Raw genomic sequence first — 22,592 nt, 5'->3', positions numbered from 1 at the left:
ACACAGACTAAGACAAGCTACCTGCTAGCATTACTTGTGGAAGAATATGCGTTACTGGAGGTGGCCGCGGAGCTGAAAACGCTGTCCAGTTCTGCCAGGGCTGCATACTTGTCTGAAGATGCACTTGACTGACTGGGAACTGAAACCACAGAACCAACAGGAGCTTTACCTGTGGTCCCAAACCCACTACCCTGATCACCACCTGTGAACAAACAAAAACATATTACATCAAAAATTTTAACTTATGCTTAACTTACGCTTTCAACTTACAACCACATTTGCCATGAAACACATGTAAATTTAAAACCGATCTGGAGCTTAGCAAATAAATGGACATGATTCTAGAGTCTTATCCAATAAATAATCCAGAAAATATTGGACAAGATTAGTGCTATACATACCACTCTGATAAAGACAAAATACTGTTTCTGTAACAAAAACTAAGATCCAGTACCAATAACATGTCTAGATTACACATAAAGAAGAAATTCTCAAAGTGCTACATTAAATCTGCAAGATGGGGACATCTCATTCAAGTGAACATATACACTCATAAAATGCTTGATGTGAACAGTCTGTTAATAATATCATTTTCCCAGGGTTGTTCATGAAAAAATTAGAGATAGTAGTAAGAGGAAACATTCACAGAGCACTTAACGATGTGCCAGGCACTGTTCTAAATGCCTCCCATGCAGTAACACATATAATACAACTTTTTAAGTTCAATGCTATTACTACTGCCCTCGTTTCGGAGGGTGGATGAGAAATCAGGCTCAGAGATCAGGATGCAGAACCCAGTCTGAAAGGAGACCCCCTGCTGTTCCCCCACTATGCTACGCACTTTGAGAGGCAAAAAAACTAGCCTTAAGACCAAAACTAGGTATAAAAACACACTGTAAATATCTTGTTTTTTTAATAAATACTAAAATATTAATAGAACATAGTTCAAAACAAATACATCACGGAAACTACCAAATAATCCTCTAGTCGTCTCTATTAATAGGATTTTTTGGCCCTTTATGGCCTTAGAACAATAAAGCAAGCTTTCTAAGACAAAATTAAATTTTTGTCAATTATTTTCTTTTAAATCTAGACGTTTACAAATTAGTTTCTAGGCCTTCCATTGTGTAGTTATTTCAGATCCAAAATGTGCCAAATAGTCACGAACATTTAGTGTAAACTAAACGGCTATACAACTAAGGAAAGCACATCCTCAGATTTTAATAAATACAACCAAATTTAGAGGACTGTTTAATATACAAATTTGTATTCGTTTGTTTAAAGCTTGATACCTTGCCCGGCACTGAAGATATTGTCTAAATTAGCAAGTGCCGCATATTTGTCTGTAGTCTGTAGACCAGCTTTGTTCGCTGAAACTTTACTAACAGCTGATGCTGTCTGATGACTCTGGGAAGTATTGAACGTTCCAAAATCAGCACTGGAGGATTTGGGGAAGTTATCAAAATGAGCAAAATTAGCATTTACTGATCCAGCACTTCCACCTGTAACAGAATAGACAGAAAACTTGAAATTGCTAGACTTTTCCCAATATCCTTTGATAAAGATTATATGATCATTTCTTCCTACATTAAGTGTTCTAGAAGCAATCCTAAATTCCTAAAATTAAAAACTGGCAAGTGGCATTCAACTTTAATTATCTACACGTGACTTTTCATAATTTACAAAACTAGATTTTCAAAGGCCCTGGCAACATATAGGGCAACAAGTTTCTGTGTGTAATTTTCTACCCTGGAATGAAGAAAATAATTCACAGGAGAGTGTCTCCATGCTACCTAATTTGAAACTCAGTTACTTCATAGAACATTCAGCTATGTATACTATGACCTTTTATCAATTCTCCCTAAACAAACTCTGTAGGCAAGATGCAAAATATCTTACACTACAGAAGTTTTTGTAGTTACAATGGAGACCTGGTTGAAACAAATCCCAGGGTAGAGATTTAAAATGTTTACAATGTACTATTTTGATCCAAATTTCTTAAAAGGTGGTTTTTGAGCTTTAGACTTATTTTTACTTGAAGAGCTATTACTTAATGCCACATAATAATTTAATGTACACACACCACCACAATGTCTTCAGTAAAATTATGCCCTTATAGTTCAAGGAAAAAATTATAGCACATAATATATAAATAATATAAATATTACATCAACTTTATCCTGCTAAGATTTTAAAGACTGTTCTGTATTCTAGAGTACTCCCTAAGGTACTACTAAAATACTAAGACCAGTATATATTCATTCTACACTTTTGGTGCTACACTTTTGATGTTGGTTCTTTATGCCTAAACATTAGTCTCAGCAATCAAGATAGTAGGTATAGATATAGATATTTATATATTAAAGTGAGAGCAAAGCACACTTACAGGTATTTCAGAAACAGAAAGGTTACACCCTATTTTTTAAAAAACCACAAACACTTTCCAGCAATCAGTTTTTTATGCATTCTAAAACAAATATATTTCTTTCAGGAATTAAACTCTAGTTGTTTTCAATTAAAACTAAGTAATGTTTGTATTTAAAAGACTGTGATCTGTTACAAGGAGCTGATGAACAAAGTACATACTGAGCTTTCAAAATCTGTATGAAGAAATTTATTTCAAATTAATAAAAACTGAATTATTAAATCAACTAACTCTGTTATGGTATACTACTGTGTTCTCTGAGTTTAGCAATAGTGGAGAGAGTAAAAGTGAGAATTTCTGAAGGATTATCGTTAAAAGATGATTAACATTCTATAATTGAAAAACCTATAAAATACAGCACAAAACATACAAATTAGTAAAAGATGCCTACTTGACAACAGAACTTACTGTTGGAAGCCTGGAGAGGAAAAGCTGAAGTAAATTCACCAAAACTGCAGCTAGATGAAAGCATTCTAAATGCTGGACAGCCAGATATTATGTAAATGATGAAATTTAAAGGAAAAAAAAAAAAAAAGAAAATTGAAAGAAAAGGCTTTAAGACAATACAGAGTTAAAAGTTGAACGAAAAATAATCAGCCAAAAGATCTAAACAAAGGTTCAATGAGTTTCTGAAAACAATACAGTTTATGGGAGAGTATTCAATGTTTAAAGACCAATTCCTGCACAGAAAACTATTTAAAGTTTATTGAAGTGATTGTTAAATAATCTACTCAACTAATAATATTTATTTTCTGAAGCCTGTCGTCCTGAAAATTACTTAACGTTTTTAGTTCTATGGAAGCAATCAACTAGCTTCCTTTATTCAGAGCCTAAATTGTAATGTGTTTTGTGAACCTAAAAACTTTTAGTACTTTAATACCTCTGTGCCTAAGAAATTTAAGGAAGATTCATGTGCAGGAAAAGGAGAATAGATGTGAATTAGACAAAATACTAGCGTTCAGAAAAACGAACAAAGAAAAATATAAAGATTTCAGGTTTCCCCAGAGCTTTGTAAGATAGAACTATTTTAGAACCAGATAATCACAGAATTTAAGTTTAGAGTAAATTTCCAAAACTACCTCTAGAGAGTTTTTTATTTTTTGAAGTAAACATTTAAGCATAATGCTGGAGAGCTCTACCTGTAGATTGGGGCTGAAAAGAAGAGTGGCTTGCTGTGGGGAAACCTCCAAAATTACTCGAACCACTAGACTGTCCAAATGCATCAAAGTTTGCAAAATCTGCATTTGCAGAATTCTGAGCTGTAAATGGTAAGGAACAATATATGTTAATGAATATGAAAATTATAAATGAAAAATATGATAAATGAATTTAAGAATTTTATGAAAGTTTCTATGTCTCACAACTTACTTTAAAGAAAATTCATTTAGAAATCAGATTTTAAATTCTACCAGTGTTTATTTCACCCAACTTCAAGCAATTTATCAAAGGGTATCCAGGAATTTCCAAAAACGCTTTGTACAATGATAAATTTGTATACAATAGCCTTTGAGTGACCTCAGGAATAGTACTGTAAAGTGCCTCTATTAAAGGAACTCTGAATTAAGAGCACTAAATATTTAGTTACAGTAAAGCAGATAGAGATACAGGATACAGGATACATTTGGAAAATTCAGATTTAAAATAGTGATAAGTGATTCATCAGTTATGTGAATCTAAAATAATGATACAAAGATGGCTTAATTACATTAAATCTTTTAGTTGCTTTTTAAGTTTATAACTATGTCACACCATAGCATATTTAAAAAAAGAAAACTCGAGTGTATAAAAAGAAGGACATGATCACCAAATAAATTGAAGATACTCATATTTTATTAGGAGCCTGCCATTTTAAAAAACATATTAAAACTTAAGAAACGATAGAAACGTAAAAATCATAGCATAAATGCACCTCATACCCAGTGAAAAAGACCAACTGGTATTTCCCAACTGGTCACCAACCTAAGAGCAAAATTCTAAGCTTCCCTAAAGTTAAAATGTGTAAGTAAAATGAAATAACTCAAAAGACTTTTTTTAAGGCCAAAACAGATGCTGGATAAGATTTTTATAGAGGATAAGATAAGAATAAGAAGTGGTTGGTATGCAGGAAAGGGAATGCTAAGTGGTAAGAACGAAAAGCATGTCCAAAAGATGGAGAAAGGTTATATGTCACCAACAAAGTGAGTGAGCCACTTAAACCCTCTGCAGGCAATTCTACTTCTAGGTAGTTTTTGTAAAGAGATAATATTGCAAATGAGCATGGCTGAATCTAACAGCTAAACAATGTGTTTTTTATAATAATGAAAAACTTAGAAACTCAAATGGCCAACAAGAGATCACTTAAATATATTATGGAACATCATACAATGGAATATAATGCAGCCATTTAAAAAATTCATGTAAAAGAATATTTAGCCCTATACAAAAATACTTACAGCAAAGTAAATAAGATAAACAGGTTAATAAATTCCAGATACATTTTCATCTGCTAATTTCATTAAACATAGCATCATGTGCATAGAAAATCTGCATTTTAGTTAAATCGAAGTAGTGAGATTTCATGTAGGTATCATTTCCTTCTTTGTTTGCCTGAGTTCGCCAAGCTTTTTCAATGAATATGTACTCTACTTGTAAACAAACCAAAAGAAGTCACTAAGCAAAAAAATTTTCCATTAACAAAGTAAAACATTATTCTAGGAAGAAAATCAGGAAAACTTAACAGTATTTCATGTAATTGCTGTTTTATCTATCTAAATGGATATGACGGGGGCGGGTGGGGGGAATGTACCTAGAGTAACCCCCTTTTCCTACACACCTGTGCCACTTCCCTTCTAGTGTCTTCGAACCCACCACTTCTGACGAGTGGAGTGCTATCCCCACATGTCACTGCTCACACTGCGTTCTTGAAAACTTTTTTGAAACACATCTGACCTGGCCCTTAAGCACTATACAGAAGAACCTAAATTAAAAGGCTGCTTACTGCTTAACAATATAAATTCTGTATTCTGGACTCCCTACAATATTTTGTCTGTTTTTACTTAATATGATAAAATTCAACTTCTTTACAGGCTGAAATTTTACTGTCCCCAAAAGAAATATAATGGAAGAAATACTAATAGATAAATAATAAATTTTAAAAATTAATTTCCTAAAAAATATTTTGAAAGGAATATCTATACCAGTTTAAATATAAGCTTAAATACAGTTACCATTTAGCATTGCTGAGAACACCAGTAAGCAAGTACAGTTTAGTGAAAAGGGAATCTAAGATAAGGATCAGGGAACTCCATCCTAACGTAAGTAACTGTAAACCGCTGGACGAGTCCCTCAATTGTTCTGGCTCTACCAGTATTCTCACTAACAAAATGAGAAGATTTGCTAGATGGTCTCTACTAGCAAAACCAACAAACACTATGATTCTACAACTTATGAAACAACAGAAATAAATTTCTTAAGAGCTTTGAAATACTAAGCCAAAGAGAAGAAAATTCTACTAAAAGACAAAATGAGTTTAAGGCCAAAATAGATAATAAATAGATAATATATACAACTATAAACCAAATGAATAGAGAACATGATATAGGAAATTCTCAAATTTAGAGTGGATTATATTCCAAAATGCAAGTTTCCAAGTTTTTTGAACACTTAGCTGTACAGTTGAGAACAACAAATGAAACATCTGTCCCTTGCAGAAACAAGAACTGGTCCTAAGCTAGTTTGTGGCTTATAACCTCGAACATATATGTAGCCTATAATAATAACATACTCTACATTTAACTTATATTTAGAACATCATATGGGAAAATTTTGCATTTAACATGTTTCAAACATCATCGGGGAAAAAAATCAGTTCAATGCAATCCATTTTGTTGGGCCAGCCTATTTCGTCACAGTTATATTTTCCCAGTGTTTTCCAACCAGAGCACCACACACACTCCTCAAGTACCTACTCACTACAGCAAGATAGGGCTTTGTAATGCTACTATCCGTTTTTATTTGTAGACACTGAATTTACTGTCTTCAACAACTGATTACAGTAACTTTCTAAATTTGTAAAGTGTTGTGGAATGAAACTTTCATAAACACAACTTTGGAAATTAAACACTAATAAATTCAATAAACAAAAATTACTATCTGGAACCTCAATCAATCTCTACACAAAGAAATCCAAACTAAAAAGAATATGGCAAAATAATAAAGATGTTTTTTACATAGTCTTATTCAAAAAGTACAAAGGAGTTCAACTCAGAATTTAGAATTTAAGGCACCAAGTTCATGAGCCTGAATCTTGCCAAGAGTTGTCTTTACTCTTCGTTGAGCAACAGATACTCATGAGAAAGGAAAAAAAAAATGTAGAGACCAGAGGATGGAAACAGGCAACCCTCATCAAATTCAGCTAACCAACAGACTTTGTTTCACCTATATGATAGTTTATTTTCATTAATTCCTAACATTTAAAAAGAGAGCATTTCACATTACATAACAAGTTTTCGTACTTCTCTTAAAAGATAATCGGTGTATTTAGTAATCCTGAGCCTGTATTTTCATGTGGCAACAGGAGATTATAGACCATCCCCCTTTGAAAGGGGCACTGCATTATATTATTCATTTGTGTTAACTGGGTGGCAAGGCAGTTGAGTTTGACATCCCTCATATAAGGTGTGGCCAAAATCAATTACAGTTTACAGTTCACAGGTTTTGTGATACGTTTATTACCAGGCAAAATAACTATTACATGCTGTAGTAAATTATGTTTCTAACTGCACGCCTATTTCTGTAGAAGATGACTTTTCCTGAACGTAATACTGACCCCACCACTGACACATATCCACACACACACCAACTCAGCCAGAATGTTCAAATAAAGAAGGGTAAAGACTTCTGGCTTTTAACCCATTGAACTATCTGCAAAAGAACAGTTTTCCCTTTAAAACAATGCCAGCCAGATTGGCGTATCTGAATAATTACTGTTTGCTGTTAAAAGTTCCATTTGTCACATCAATGCGCTCAGGAGAAAATTTTCACCAAATGTGTTTTTTTTTTTTTAATGATAATTTCAGGGCAAAAACTCAGCTATCAATGACTTTGTATCTATGAACCATGTATGGAAAAGTAAAAATTCAGAGTGCTTGCAAAGGCTCCGGAAAAAGACATTTCAGGTTGAACCGTGACACCAATTTAAAACTTACTTAAGGTAAAAAGTGAAAGATGGTATCAACTATACTAGAAGGAAAATAAATGGGTAATTTTATTAGCTTGTTCTTGCAATATCCATATATACTTTATGCTCCTGGGATCAATCAAATGAAGTAAGAAAAGAGTGATGTGAGTAGTCATCTGTAAATACAAAAGAACTTCAGGCTAAAAAACTATTACTCTCAGGCAACCCGACCTAATCTACATGGTTATTCAACTACTTCCTCACAGACGCATCTGTCCTACCATTTCTGCCACATGTGGAAAAGAGACAAAATAGTTAAGATATACTACCTTCTATCAATCTGATAAAATCATACATTTCTCTCTTTTAACATTTTCTACAATCAAATAATGACAATTATTTTCAAAAAGCATTTTAAGGGAGTTATTGAAAGTATGAGGGTAATCACGGTACAAATTAGCCTGTGGAGCTGCACTGTCTTGTCTATTTTTGGCTAATATGATTACACAGAAAAGTGTAACATCAATTCCCTGACTTGCAAATATTCACAAATTGCATTTAGAGACAAAAACACAAAACAAAAACACACATACACACACACACAAGGGAAACATGAAATAAGTCATGAAATAAGCTGAAAATTTACAAAAGAGTTTGGCAGTTACTTTTCCATCATTTCAAATTACATTTCCATAAACCTAAAACTGAGATAAATGCAGAATACTCATAAATTACAGAAGGTTCACTCTCTATTCACTGAGTCTTCCACCAACTCTTTTGGCCACCATTCGAAAAGCAAGAGGGGAAACAGAGAGCTAGAGCTCCTGTCTGCTCAGAGAGGGAACTGGCTTCCCACCTACAGTGTGAAGGGAAAAGAGTCTCCTCAGTCTCCTTCTGGACTTCTGGGCTCAGCTAATGTAAAGCAGATGGAAACCTACCACAGCCCTAACAGCGTGAGCCTCCCGATTTTTACCCTTCTCAGTATAATCTCTCCTGAAATTCTCATCCTAGAATCCCTTTTGAAAAAGCAAACACACACACACACAAACATACATAAGTCGCACCACAACTTCCTTCTGTAGCATATTCTTACAAAATGTTTCCACTGGTATTTAAAACAAAAAATTCCTTCAATGCTTGATAGAAAGAAATGTGGCTGAAGAGCAGGTTTTCTATAATTTTCCAAACTATCTCAAAAGGCACATTTCTGGATGCATATATACATGACATACTTTGTACCATTATTATCCAACTATAAGCCAGGACATGAAATTGAAAGGAAAAAAAAAAGTGGGATAGCATCACAATTTCATAGGTGAATAAAAGAAGGTAAAATAAATCCCAAAATACAAATAGGAAATCAATTCAGTAAGCACTGGCTTCTGTTATGCTTATAAAACAGTGAAATATATATACGCAAAAAACATAAAGCAAAGTTTCAAATTATCAAATAAAACTGCTTCAAAATGACCAAATCAATTCTTAAATTAGTGTACAACATTTAATGTGATGATTATTCACTCACTCTGGCAAAAGCTGCTGGGAAAAAACTTACCTGCATGACTGTTGAAATGTGCAAAGTTTGCAAAATTGGCTGTAGCTGTTGACTGTGGTGCTGGAGCAGCAAAGATGTCTGAGCCAAGATCACTTAAAAGGTCAAACTGCTTCTTTTCCTGCTGCTGCCCTTGAGAGCGACCTACAACAGGGGACTATAAACCACATATTAGCTATAAAGAGCTTCCAGTCAGATCCGCTGAATTTTTATAACACTATTTCCAATTCACCAAGCTTAAAACACAGTTTAAAGATTACATAATCTTCTATTTGTAGAGTTTTGAGTTCTTTGATGTTTTTTGAAAAGCACAAATTTTCAACATCTATTCCCATATTATCTTTCAATGTTAAGTACAGAGTCAAAAGCAATGAAATACAATTACAACAGTTGTTACACCTCATGACACGAGACAGACTTACTGCTAAGACAGTATGATGATAAGGCTTTCACAGAACAAATCTTTTATCCATGGGAAGAGTTACAATATACTGACTTTACCCTTCTCTTCATTTTCTACTCAAACCTTTGATGAAAGTGGAGCAACTTATGTAGATGCCCTAGTATACGCATTATTAAAAAAGGTGGAATTTAATTCAAATAGTACCATGCCTCAGAATCATTCTTGTGTGTGACAGACATTGTAATGCCACACAGTAACAGATCTGTCACAGCTCCCTGACTATCATGAAGTACATACAGAAGCATAAACTCTAGACACAAACTGCTGAAAAGACTTCAGTTTTTTAGAATAAGCTATGTAATGCAAAGCCACCTGCGTTTCAACGATAAACATGCTTCGCAATCAGGATGGAGAAAAAATTCTATGCTTGAGAAATCCTTTCCTGTAAAAGAATATCACAGAGGCCATACTGTTCTAACTCTGATGGTCACCACAGATTCATGTTTTACCACTGTATGTTATATGATACATATGATACATATATGTTGATAGATAGCGATAACAATGTTCCTGTACAGCTTTACAAACTCGTATTCGCAATAGCATTCGCAACAGCAAAAAGAACAAACATAGACACATTCTAACCACTTAACCAAGTATCTTTTAATGTATTATAAACCATTAGGACATAATGCTACTGGTATACAAGGTTATGCAACTGTCTTAATGAATTCCCAAATTCATGGTACTCAATCCTCCTTAAATAGAAGCCTCTGCAAAGACTTAAAAACTACTCACCTGACTAGGTGTGCCCTTATTTAAATGCAGTGCTGGTGCTGAATCTCCTAAAAGAGATTTCAGTGGTTTGACCTCAGGTGTGCTGCTTGTGCTACTGGCAGAGGACCCTGAAATAGATGCATGAACTGATGCCACCACTTTGGCTTGTTCTGGTGGGACATACCTAAAACATACGCAAAGTTGAACAGGCAGTTAACTAAGGAAGATGTAGGGAACACTAAGCTCAAAATGATAAGCTTAGTTCTAATTTTGTACAAGACTGTTTTGATATTAATCTTATTTCAAAACCATCTTAGAATTGATAGCTTAAGACTGACTACACTTAATTAAAATATTCAGAGAAAGGGTAACAAAGACTAAACACAAAACTTGTTTCGATTATTTACTTACAGTTTTTCTAATAAATACAATATATTAAATAACTGCTTTTTTAAAAAAAGAGAGGACTTGTAGTTAGTCATGATGATAGTTAATAACTCTAATTTTTAAAAACCAAAGTACCGTAAGCTCATAAATAACGTTTGAAAACAGAGCAGAAGGAAGGAGAAACATTTATTATATTACAGTTAGTAGCCCAAAATACAAAGGTCTATTACAAATCTGTAAGATTAACAACCCAATTTTTAAATGGACAGAAGCAATTCACCAAGGGAGACAAAGAAATGAAAATACTTGTAACCGAATAAAAATGTAAATTAAAATGACAGTCGCATTTGATCTGAGTATAAACTTTACAAACTGTGTCACTCTCTATTACAATACATAAATAGGTATACTCTGTGCCCCAGAAGTACCATTTCCAGTAACTTATCCTTAGGAAATAACCGACTAAGTGTACACAAATAAATGTATACGTAGGTTATCACAGCACTCTTTAAAATTTCAAAAAATTGGACAATAAACCAAAATCCACCAGGAGAAAAATGCTTAAAAGGATTATACTAACATCTATATAATAGAATAATACATAGCTACTCTGTCTTGACATGGAAAGATGTCCGTAAGACTTTACAGGTCTTTCACATGTGATCTCAGTCATGTAAGAATTCACGGGATCAAGGGAGTAAAGGAAGGAAAGAGAGGTAGTAAGAATACAATGCCCAAATATTGGCAACACTAATCTCCAGAGCTGGGACTATGTGAGAGTTTTTGCTCTCTGTATTTCTGGGTTTTGTTCTACCTACCCTCCTTCCCCATATCACACAGGTGGGAGAAGTAGAAAAACAGAGTTTTTCTACTCTGTTCTAGAATCTGAGTTCAAGTCCCAGCTCCATCACTCGATAGCTATGAAACACAGGGCAGACTACTTCAACTCTCTGTGCATCCAAATTTTCTTCTAAAACACTGACATATGGTTGCTATGAGGTATAAACAAGTTAACATTTATAGCACTTAGAACCGTTTTCTGGTACAGGTGTTAGCTACACAAGTGTTGGCTATTATCAAATTATATAATAATCACGAACAGTAAAACTGCTTTGTTTTTTCCAGTATATGGGAGAAAACAGTAAGTCACACTTTCCCATAATTTGGTCTATCAGTGATAATGCCAATTTCTGAGTATAGCCAAGTCTTATTAAAGGATAAAATCAGATAATAGTCTTTGGCTCAAAGTCTTGCTTAACTAAAAGTAAAACAGCTAAGCATGTATAGCATAGGAATTGAGTCTGAAAACTGGTTAAAAGAACAATTTCAAAATCCCTTTAGATGATGGCAACAGGCTCAATGTTTTAAGTGTGGTTGCCCATAGTGAGGGTTTTTAGGGAGACTGCATTTGGATAGTGCTTATGTCCTGTTAAAAACCCACTGCACCACTCTACTTACATGTCACAGGTATGCAGGTATGCAGGAGCATGAGTTTAAAATGCACAGGTCCCAGCCTAGCTGAATGTTGGTCACTCCCTCTCTCGCCTACCCACCAACTGAAGTTTGTATTTGTATTACTCTTATTAACTATCCTGTTTCTCAGGACAGAAAAGATAACACAAATTATAATTATTGGAGGTTTACAATTATTTGAGGTTTACAATTATTTGCTTACTGTTTGAATGAATAATTTTTATTATTATTTTTATTTTGTTGTTATTATTATTCATGTGGGGGGGGGTTCCTGGTTTTAATTCTATAAACCTTATTCACACACACTTTTCTCTTACTAGTTGAAGCTAAACTATCTGAAATCCCAGCTAAGTCCTATTCAAACTAACTCTGAGCTGGTAAAAGTAAAACTGTTGGGAAAATCAAAAATTAGGCCAAGGCTATCAAGCAGAAAGGTCTTAACTACAGGAAAGGGTCTAGGAAAAGGTCTAGGAAACTAAGAACTAAAATGATAAAAAGATAATTATACACTTCATTTTAAGAGAATCATTTATGGCACCATGTTTTTACTATCACCGCATCTTCTAAGTTTTTTCTTTCCTGAACTAAAATCTTACTGATATGTTTTCTTCTATATTCATACTTAATGTTTCTAGTAATGCTGAATACATAGCCCTGGCAAAAATTAGTCTCCTCTAGGGAACAGCAAGAATACAAAGTTCACAGAACATACAAATCAGAGCCACTTCTTTCTACTATGCTCACCTAATGAAGGTAGAGATACCTCACGCATAACCACGGCAAGTATTCCCTCAACCAAAACAAGCTCTTGAAGATATTCTCTGGGTTCAAGTACAGCTCCTCGGGGAAACAAGAGGCCATGTACTTCCTCATTACCTAGTCCTTCTATTTGTGACTCTCTCTCTCATCTTCTTAACGTCCCAAGAAGGAAAATATACACTACTGAATATTGATAAAGAAACAACCAAGAATTCATCATTAATGAGTCTTAGTAAACTGACTTAAATTGTACTCATACAGGCAAAAATGAAGAGCTCAAAGTAACTGAACACTACTAGTTCTACAAATATACCCCCTGCTCTGCTTTAAAAGGCTTACTAGCCAATATATACCTGTTTTAATTCCTTTTTAAAAATTAACATCTGACAGATTTAGTTAAAAAGGTATAAAATCTTCCTTCTTAAACAGGTAATAAAATGACTTCTTGGTTGGGCAGTGAGTGATATTTTGAGCAAAGAATTACTACAGCATGCAATTAAGTGAATGAATAGGTTGCTTCATGAGTGCTTTAGCATAGTGCCTAGTATATAAAAGATACTAAATAAACACTTGCTAAATGAAGGAAGATTTTAAGAAAGGAGACTTTATAAGACTAAAATGTCCAGAGACGCTAACAGGGATAGAGAAGGTTTAGAAGGAAGAATCCCTAACTTCCCAAAAAAGGGTAGGAGGCCTGATGATAAGAAACAGGCTACTGCTAGGCACAGATGAGTTAAGATAAAGCAGAAGTAAAGGTCTGTGGAAACCAAATTCAATAAAAAGCCAAAGTATAATGAGTATCTACCTATTTCCTTATTCCCTATCTACCTACCTACCTATTTCCTTCCTTCCTTCCTTCCTGTTATACTAATCTTACCCATAATTAATGCGATTTGGGGCAGCTTTGCTCTAAATACAAACTATTCACTCACCATCTTTTCTTTTCATATTTTTCTTGTAGGAACTCTTTCACTTTTTGTGGATCCCTGAAGTCTGGAATTGCTGAAGATCTATCATCAAATAATCCTAGCCAAATCTGTTTACAGACCTTTGGAAAGAATTAAAAAAAAGAAGTGTTAAATTCGACATCTTAATGAAATTTTAAGATAATTAAGATTCTCTCAGAAAGATAACCTACTTAATTTTAATAATGTTGCTTTCAATGAGGATATTTATCACAATGAGCAATGAAGAAGCAACAAATGAAGGAACTGAATTGATGTTAATGTTACAGCAGTAAAATCTTACCAACAGCATCACAAAAAGCAGCCCCTCACAGGGGAACAAACAGTGAGATGGCATTTAAGAGGACCTCAGATTGCTTGGTCTTAAAATAATCATACACTGTAAACAATGAGCGAAGTCATGAAACCTTTATGAACCTCAGTTCCTTCACCCCGTAAAACAGAGGAATTAGACCAGTGAGTGGCAATTTCCTGAATCCTTGACAAGTTTAAAAATCAACCAAAAAGAACAAATAAAAAGTACTAGAATCATAAGTAATTTGCTATTAAAATATAACATAACACAAATACAACGCAGATACAACTCTAGCTTTATAATTACCTCCTATGCTTTTTTTCCCTAATGGCTAAAAAATGAGAATCTGAGATTTAAGTTTTCAGTAAAATCAAATAAATGAAATGATGCAGAACTCAATTAAGACACAAAGCATAAAGAGAACTGTAAAGAAAAAATTTATAAGGTGGGCTTCATCAAAATTTAAAACTGTTGCTCTTCAAAAAAATTAAATGAAAAGGCAAGCCACCAACTGCAAAAAGGTAGTTATAAAATGTATAAAACCTTGAATTCCTAAAACTCAGTGATAAAACAGACCCCAAATCAGTATTTTTTTCAAAGAGTGGGCAGAAAAGTTGGCCACTTCACCAAAGAAGATATACAAATGGCAAATAAGCATCCCAACATCATTAGTCATGTAGAAAATGCAAATTTAAAAAACACTGAGACCCCACTACACAGACACCCATACATACCACTAGAATGGCCAAAAACAAAAAGACTAAAGGAAGGCAAAGCACGGATTTTTTCATGAACTATGTTAATCAAAAATGCAATGGAGAAAATGCTTCATTAGAATTTCCCCTAGAATAATTTTCCTTCTCTCCTCTATAGACCATTAACTCTCTTATGCCATTTGTAAGTTTTTTTGATACATAAGAAGTTTTAGAAGTTCTTATGAATGAAATAAATGTATGATTATTGAGATACTTGGTGTTTTGACAAATATTTATTACAGTCATCCAGAAATAACTATTCTAACCACCTCAAGTTACATTGGATGGTTATTTCTGAAATAATAACGGTTCTAGCCAGGAAAAGAAAAAAAGACTGACCATATCATATGTTGGTGAGAATGTGGAACAACTAGAACTCTCAAGAATGTAAAAATGGTACAACCAGTTTGGAAGACAGTTGGTAGTTTCTTAAAAGTTAAACATATACATACGATATGACCCAGCCATCCTACTTCTAAGTATTTACTCAAGAAATATAAAGGCACATGTCCATACTCAGATTTGTACACAAATGTTCACAGCAGCTTTACTGCTAGTAACTCCAAACGGAAAACAACCCAAATGTCTATCAACAGGTAAATGGATTAATTGTGGAATATCCAAGTAAGATACTATCCAGCAATAAAAATGAACAAATTTATTGACACAAGAAACTACATGCATAAACCTCAAGACAATTATGCTGATGCAGAGACCTCAGAACCACCCTCTACAAAGTACATACTATGTAATTCCATTCATTTAAAATCTTAGAAAATGTAAACTTATCTATGGTGATGGAAAGCAGATCAGGAGAAGCATTACAAAGGGGCACAAAAAACTCTTGGGGATGATGAAAATGTATGTTATCTTGTTACTGTAATGACGGTTTAACATATGTCAAAACTCAAATTGTACACTTTAAATATACACAATTTATTATAATTATTCCTCAGTAATGCTATAAAAACACATCCACAAGTTTCCAAAATTATATTACTTTAAAGAATAACCAGTTGTAACACTGTGAAAAGAAGGCAGCATCTAACTTCAAAAGCCTGACAAAGATTTGAGAAATCAGAGACAGAAAGGTAGCACCCTTCTCAAGCTTACCTCCTCACTGAAGTGGGTAAGAGAAATAAAGATAGGAAAAAAGGATTCACCCTTTTCCTCTCTTATTATGTACCCCAAGCATGTTTCAAAACAGCATTTCTTGTGGTTCCTTCCTACTCCAGGCTCAGTACAGATACTACAAAGTCATTAAGGCAGTACAAGTGACACAAGTGAGGCCTAGGTGAAGGCACAATCTCATTATAAAAACATTTCAGTGGCAAAGCCCAAGAAGTTCAGATACCCAGGAATGGTAATGCAACTTATGCTAGAAATACTACATAAACCCTGTAGAGGGCCAGCTTCTCCAATAAATATTTAGCTACTTTTAAAAAACCACATGATCCAAAAGGATACATGCACCCCAATGTTCACTGCAGCACTATTTACAATAGCTAAGATATGGAAGCAACCTAAATGTCCATCAACAGAGGAATGGATCAAGAAGATGTGGTATATATATATATATATATATATATATATATATATATATATATATACACAATGGAATACTATTCAGCCATAAAAAAAGAATGAAATAATGCCATTTGCAGCAACATGGATGGACCTAGAGATTATCATACTAAGTGAAGTCAGACAGAGAAAGACAAATATCATATGATATCACTCATATGTGGAATCTAATTTTTTTAAATATGCAAATGAAGTTATTTACAAAACAGAAACAGACTTACAAATATTGAAAACAAACTTATGGCTAAAGGGGAGAGGGGGGATAAATCAGGAGCTTGGGATAAACAGACACACACTACTATATATAAGATAGATAACCAACAAGAACCTACCGTACGGCACAGGGAACTCTACTCAATATTCTATGATAACCTATATGAGAAAAGAATCTAAAAAAGAATGAATATACGCATATGTATAACTGAATCACTTTGCTGTACACCTGAAACTAACACAACGTTGTAAATCAACTATACTCCAATAAAATTAAAATATTAAAAAAAAAAACCAAACCCCACATGAGACTCTCCTCAGGAAAAGATTCTGTGGCTTTACAATTACATTCATAAAGCGAGAACTGGTAGTTTCTAATTCTTTTATTTTAAAAATTCCCAAGTGAGAAAACAAGAGAAATTTGCTCAAAGACTTATTAACTGTAATTGACAGAATTAGTTTAGGACAGACATTTAGTCCTTCATGACATTTAGTCTTTGCATTCCAAAACCCCTATTAACTAACATATACAATTTTTTTAACTAAAAACAATTAATGAATAGTAAATAATAAACATATTGATACAAACAAATAAAAAGGAGACAGGTTAAAGACAGATCATAAAGTTACTGTCTTGGCACTCATCATGGGAACACAAAGCAAAGATGGAGTGCTGGATGATACATTTTATAGCTATCCGACATTAGCAGCCTGGACGAGTCACTCAGAATTCTGTACTAACTGCTGGCGGTTCTGATCCTTCTCTCTGACAGCTCAAACTGCTGGGGAAAATCATTAAAACTCACTGCTTGGGTCCACTACAAATTCCTGCTATCCTACTATCAAAGTTCCATGCTGTTGTTAGTCAGCTCTTATTTCTTCTGACTATGCTATCCCACAATAGCTATTTGCTATATTGCTCAGAATCCTAACTCTACCTGACACTCTTGGCAGCTGAATTCTTACTCAAGTGAAGTGACTCTCAAAATGGGATTCCCCAATTTCCTGGACTGGCGGCATCAGTGTCACCTAAAAACGTGTTGTAAATGCAAATTTTTAGGAGCCACCCAAGACCTGTGAAATCAGAACCTCTGGAGGTGCTACCCAGCAATCAAGCCCTTCAGGTGACTGTGAAATAGGCCAAAGTTTGAAAACCAATGCTTTAGTAAAATCTAGGCCAGCAAATGGAAACTTCCTTTCCATATAAATACCATACATAGTTTTCCGCACTTCTCCAATTTACTTAGCCACTAAACCTCTTCTTGAGCAAGATTCATTAAATAAAGACAGTGTTCCAGAGATACATCTGGGAAAATGTCACAGTCTCTATCTCTTTTGATTCATTCACATTTTAGTCCCTGAAAAGTTGGCTTCTGCTCCCACCATTCTCCTGAAACGGCTCTTTCAGGTTTGTAGATCTGCTGATAGGAAAGGATAAAGTTCTCTTTTCTCCATGTTTGTTTTCGGTTTTTTTTTTTTCTTTTAAAGTAAAATAATAAATACCACCAACTGAAAAGGAAGGGTTTTTCAGAGCTGAAGAAAAATGGGAGAGTGAACCAACTAAAACTGCAGGCAGCACTAAGGTTTTGAGGTCACGAGTATTTAAAGTCAAACTAGTCAAGACAGTGGTGTGTTTTCCACCAGTCTCATCTGGTTGTTTAGGTACAAAGTAGGTAGAGTATTGGCTTTAATCAGGTAAAATACAACAGGAGTTAAAGTGAGTGGTTATAACAACAGACCACAGAATCAAAGTTAGGTTAAGAAAAATAACACAGTAAGGATGCTACACAAGAAAGAAATTCAGCGTCAGAGGACTGGAGGCCTCCTGTGGTTGACCCAGAGCTGCTGGAGTAAGAAATTAGAGGTAACGAGCTGGGAGGAGAGAAGCAGTGATGGTCAGAGAACAGGATGCTTACACCTGAAATCTGAGAAGTAATACAGTTACTGCTAAATAAAGCCTAAAACAGAAGGAAGGATTACTGGACATAAGAAGTCAAAGAATTCCAGAGGCTGAGTTATCTGTGTAGACACTGGGATTGGCAGAAATGATTAACACTACTGGAAGAAAGACACTCACTACGTGAAGTGCTGAAATCTATACTGAATGAGAGGGGCTAACTGGTATGACTGCAACAGATGACAGAGCAAGTCTGCAAGAGGAACACAGGGCCGTGGGTCTTGAAACATCACCGAGGAGCAAGGAGGACGCCTAAAAAGCCAGCATTTGAAAGGGCTGCATATGTGATGGATTCATTTTGATGATCTCTCTGGAGAGGTGGATAATTAGTTTTAATTAGAGAATAATATTGTAGGTATGGTAGTTATGAGCCTAGACTAGGAAATCAGACTGCCTTAATGCGAATTCCAACTCAGGTAAGAGAACCTGCTGCATTGAGACGTTGGAAGGTTTAAATGAGTTAATATGTTGTCTACTCAGAACAGGTATATGTAAGTGAATTTTAAACAGTATTAGTTATTATTACTTTGGGGCCTGGTATCTTATGTGGTTTGCATTGGTGTGTTATGGGGTGATGAAGTAAGCAAGGACTGGGAAATAGAGGCCTTACCAGAAACACAGGAAACTGTAGGTCTCTCTTCAGTCCTGCTGCAGATGGAATCAAAGTGGTCTTAATGGAACAATCACCCTCTCTGAACTACTATAGCACTTTGTAATTCTCACATGAAACTCACCACAAACTGCTTTTTATTAGAATTACTGAGCATGTGTCTCACCTACTTCTGAATTCCCCACAATACTGAAAACAATGGGTTGTGCCATATTAAGTGTTCAGTAACTAGGCCGATACTACTCAAAACCAGATCTTATGGAGGAATTAAAAATAAAATCACACATCAACCAACAGAATAAATTCATGAAACTGTCAGAATAATTTTTTCCCTTATTCTAGTGTTAATCCACTTTAGAATTGTAATCACAATAACCACTGACAGAATCTAAAATACTTTAAAGTATATTTATCAGTCAGGGTTGACTTAGGAAACAGATGGCACACTCAATTTGGGTAATCTGAGAAGTTTAATAGAGACTGTTTAAAGCGTAGGTAGGCTGTAAGGAAATCACAAGTGAGAGTATAGTGTCCCAGGGTTAGCAACAGGAGGACCTGCCACCACCCGCTGGCAGTGAAGGTAGAAGGAGAGGAAGTGGTTGGCAACCTTAAAACTAAGAGGGCTACTTGATGGGAGTTTTGACCTTCAATGAAAGGAGGCAGCTAGGCTACAGAAATCCCACATGAAAGAAGTTTAGAAAGTAAATATCTTAACCTTTCCCTCCTTCCTTTCTTTGATCTGTTGACAACATTCTCCCATCAGCGGACCCCCCCCCCCCAGAAGCCAGGAGGCAAGAAAGCCCATTCGCGTATCCAGACAAACCAGGTGCTTGGAGACAGAGCAGGATAAAAGCTAGAGTTAGAAGGGCAGCTGAAAGCTATGCAGCACTGAACCTAAATCATGATAGTAAATACATGCAGTGCAAGCAATTTAACAAACTCAATTATGAACACCAAAAATAGGGACCATCCATACTAATTCTCAATTACTCACATATAAAAGGAAGAGTAAGAAAACAGTGTTGCGGGCTTCCCTGGTGGTGCAGTGGTTGAGAGTCTGCCTGCCAATGCAGGGGACACGGGTTCGAGCCCTGGTCTGGGAAGATCCCACATGCCACGGAGCGACTAGGCCCGTGAGCCACAACTGCTGAGCCTGCGCGTCCGGAGCCTGTGCTCCACAACAAGAGAGGCCGTGACAGTGAGAGGCCTGCGCACCGCGATGAAGAGAGGCCCCCGCTTGCCGCAACTGGACAAAGCCCTCGCACAGAAACGAAGACTCAACGCAGCCATAAGTAAATAAATAAATAAAATTTAAAAAGATTTAAAAAAAAAAAAAAAAAGAAAACAGTGTTGCATCAGACAAATAGATATGAATAGAGATAACATGTTATAGTTTTATAATCCTCTCAGGGACAACAAAATAGAGTGGTGGAAACTTGCTGGAATAGATACCTTTAAGATTCAGACAACCCCTTATTTTCATAAAAGAGATACAAAGAATAAACAATGTGACATGACCCTGCTTGCAACATCTAGGTCCAAAGATATAAAAATAAGGAAAGGACAGAAAGATGCTCTGGAAGTAGAGAAACTTTTTTCATTAAGCCAATCTATACACATCAACTAGAGTTCAGACTCTTTTCTGTCCTTTCTCTCCTCAGTAGAGAGATGGAGTGCCTTTTTCTGTAAGATATAATTACAGCAGTTAACAGTACTGCCCATAAAATATAGGAACAAATAGGAGACTTAAAGAACTGAAAAATTCATGAGCAAGTAACTAACATCCACTTTTTGGAAGCAGAAAGAAAAATTTAACAGAAATAAATATTAACATTAGAAGCTCTCTGGAGAGTTATGATAGACCTACACAAATTCTATCAGCAACATAACATTTTTTCCTAAAAGGGAAAACAAGGTTTTGTTTTTTTTTTGCCCTATTTTGTCCTAAAAACTAACAATCAGAAACAATATCTCATATATATGTCATGATTTAAGTTAAATACTGAAAAAACAAGTACATTATTAAAATTTTCTACACTCACCGAAGTCTACATGAGCATGACTATGCTAGTATTTCTAGGTCAACAGCTGACAGGTTATTTCTCAGTGATGACCTATCTATAAAGGATTTATACTCATTAATAATGCTTAAAGAAATAACACTGTCCATGTGCCTTATGCAAAGAAACAGACAGTCTTGCAATTATTTACATCTTTTTAGGACTGTATGGTATATTCCATCTTAAAATTTGGTTTTAAAAAATGTTTTAGCACGAATTAGAACATATGCAACTGAGTCATTGAAAACAGGCATGCACAAGCTGTATGTGCAGACCACTGAGACACCAGAGCCTTTGTGAACCAGACAGATAATTTGGGTATGTGAGGGAGTATCAGATTTATGAGACATCAAATCCAATTTATTTAATCCTAGTTTGCTGTTGTTGTTTTTTAATTTAAGCACGAACTACCTTATAATGGCTTCCTTAGCCTAAGAATCAAATTCTTCATCACCACCTGTTTAGGCCCCATAGGATCTTACGCCTGATTAACTCTCCAAACTCATCTTACATCATCGCTCTTTCCAGCCACAAAGGCCCCCTCATAAAGTCTTCCCTGACCACCCATTCTAAAGGGGTAACATTCCCCACACCAAAACTCATATACACGTTATCACAATGTATTATTTATTTTCACAGACCTTTATCTCACAACTTCTAAATGTAAATTTCACGTGGCAGGAACCTTCTCTCCGATTCGCCACTATCTGTATTCTCAGTGCCTGCCAAACATAGAGCAGACACTAAATAAATATCTGGTGCATGAGTGGAAGCAACTTCCTAACAGCCCTGAAATATATGTACAGTAGAAATTATCTTTTTTCTCCCTTCGTTCCATCTAAAATATACATGCTGACCTAGAACATTCAGCTTACCAACTTACGCAGAAGTAATAAATTCACTGATCCAAATTCTCAAATCAAATTTAGGCCAGAGGTTAGCAAATTATACCTCCCAGGCTAAATCTGGCCTACAGCCTGTGTTTATAGCTGAAGTTTCATTGGAACACAGCCATGTCCGCTTGTTTATCTATTGTCTAGGGCTGCTTTGCTAGGTAGTTGCAACAGAGACTGTATGATACAAAAGCCTAATATTTACTATCTGGCTCTTTATAGAAAACGCTTGCCGATGCCTGAATTACGTGCAACGTGGACTTACTATGATACCATCCCAGCATCCAAGAATAATAATGATTTAAATAGTATAATAAATAAAAGCC

General features: G+C 35.1%; 1 protein-coding gene across 21 annotated transcripts in view; it reads right to left on the bottom strand.

Annotated features, from left to right (window-relative positions):
- AGFG1 (ArfGAP with FG repeats 1) overlaps positions 1-22,592 on the bottom strand; it is a 71,696-nt gene that overhangs the window by 14,040 nt on the left and 35,064 nt on the right. For 4 of the 21 annotated variants that reach the window (XM_082464635.1, XM_082464624.1, XM_082464625.1 and 1 more), the window contains exons 3-10: positions 22,015-22,095; positions 13,867-13,982; positions 10,337-10,499; positions 9,139-9,292; positions 3,565-3,684; positions 2,834-2,905; positions 1,293-1,502; positions 22-202 (exon numbers count right to left, since the gene is read on the bottom strand). In XM_082464635.1, the coding sequence (XP_082320761.1) occupies positions 22-202; positions 1,293-1,502; positions 2,834-2,905; positions 3,565-3,684; positions 9,139-9,292; positions 10,337-10,499; positions 13,867-13,982; positions 22,015-22,095 (1,097 nt within the window). The remainder of the gene's footprint in view (positions 1-21; positions 203-1,292; positions 1,503-2,833; positions 2,906-3,564; positions 3,685-9,138; positions 9,293-10,336; positions 10,500-13,866; positions 13,983-22,014; positions 22,096-22,592) is intronic. The other 17 variants (XM_082464626.1, XM_082464629.1, XM_082464632.1 and 14 more) reach the window with 11 other exon arrangements.

This window comes from Balaenoptera physalus, assembly GCF_965194825.1.
Source record: "Balaenoptera physalus genome assembly, chromosome: 6".
NCBI lineage: Eukaryota > Metazoa > Chordata > Mammalia > Artiodactyla > Balaenopteridae > Balaenoptera > Balaenoptera physalus.
The sequence above is the reverse complement of the archived record's forward strand: the minus strand, read 5'-3'. Positions and strand labels throughout refer to the sequence as shown.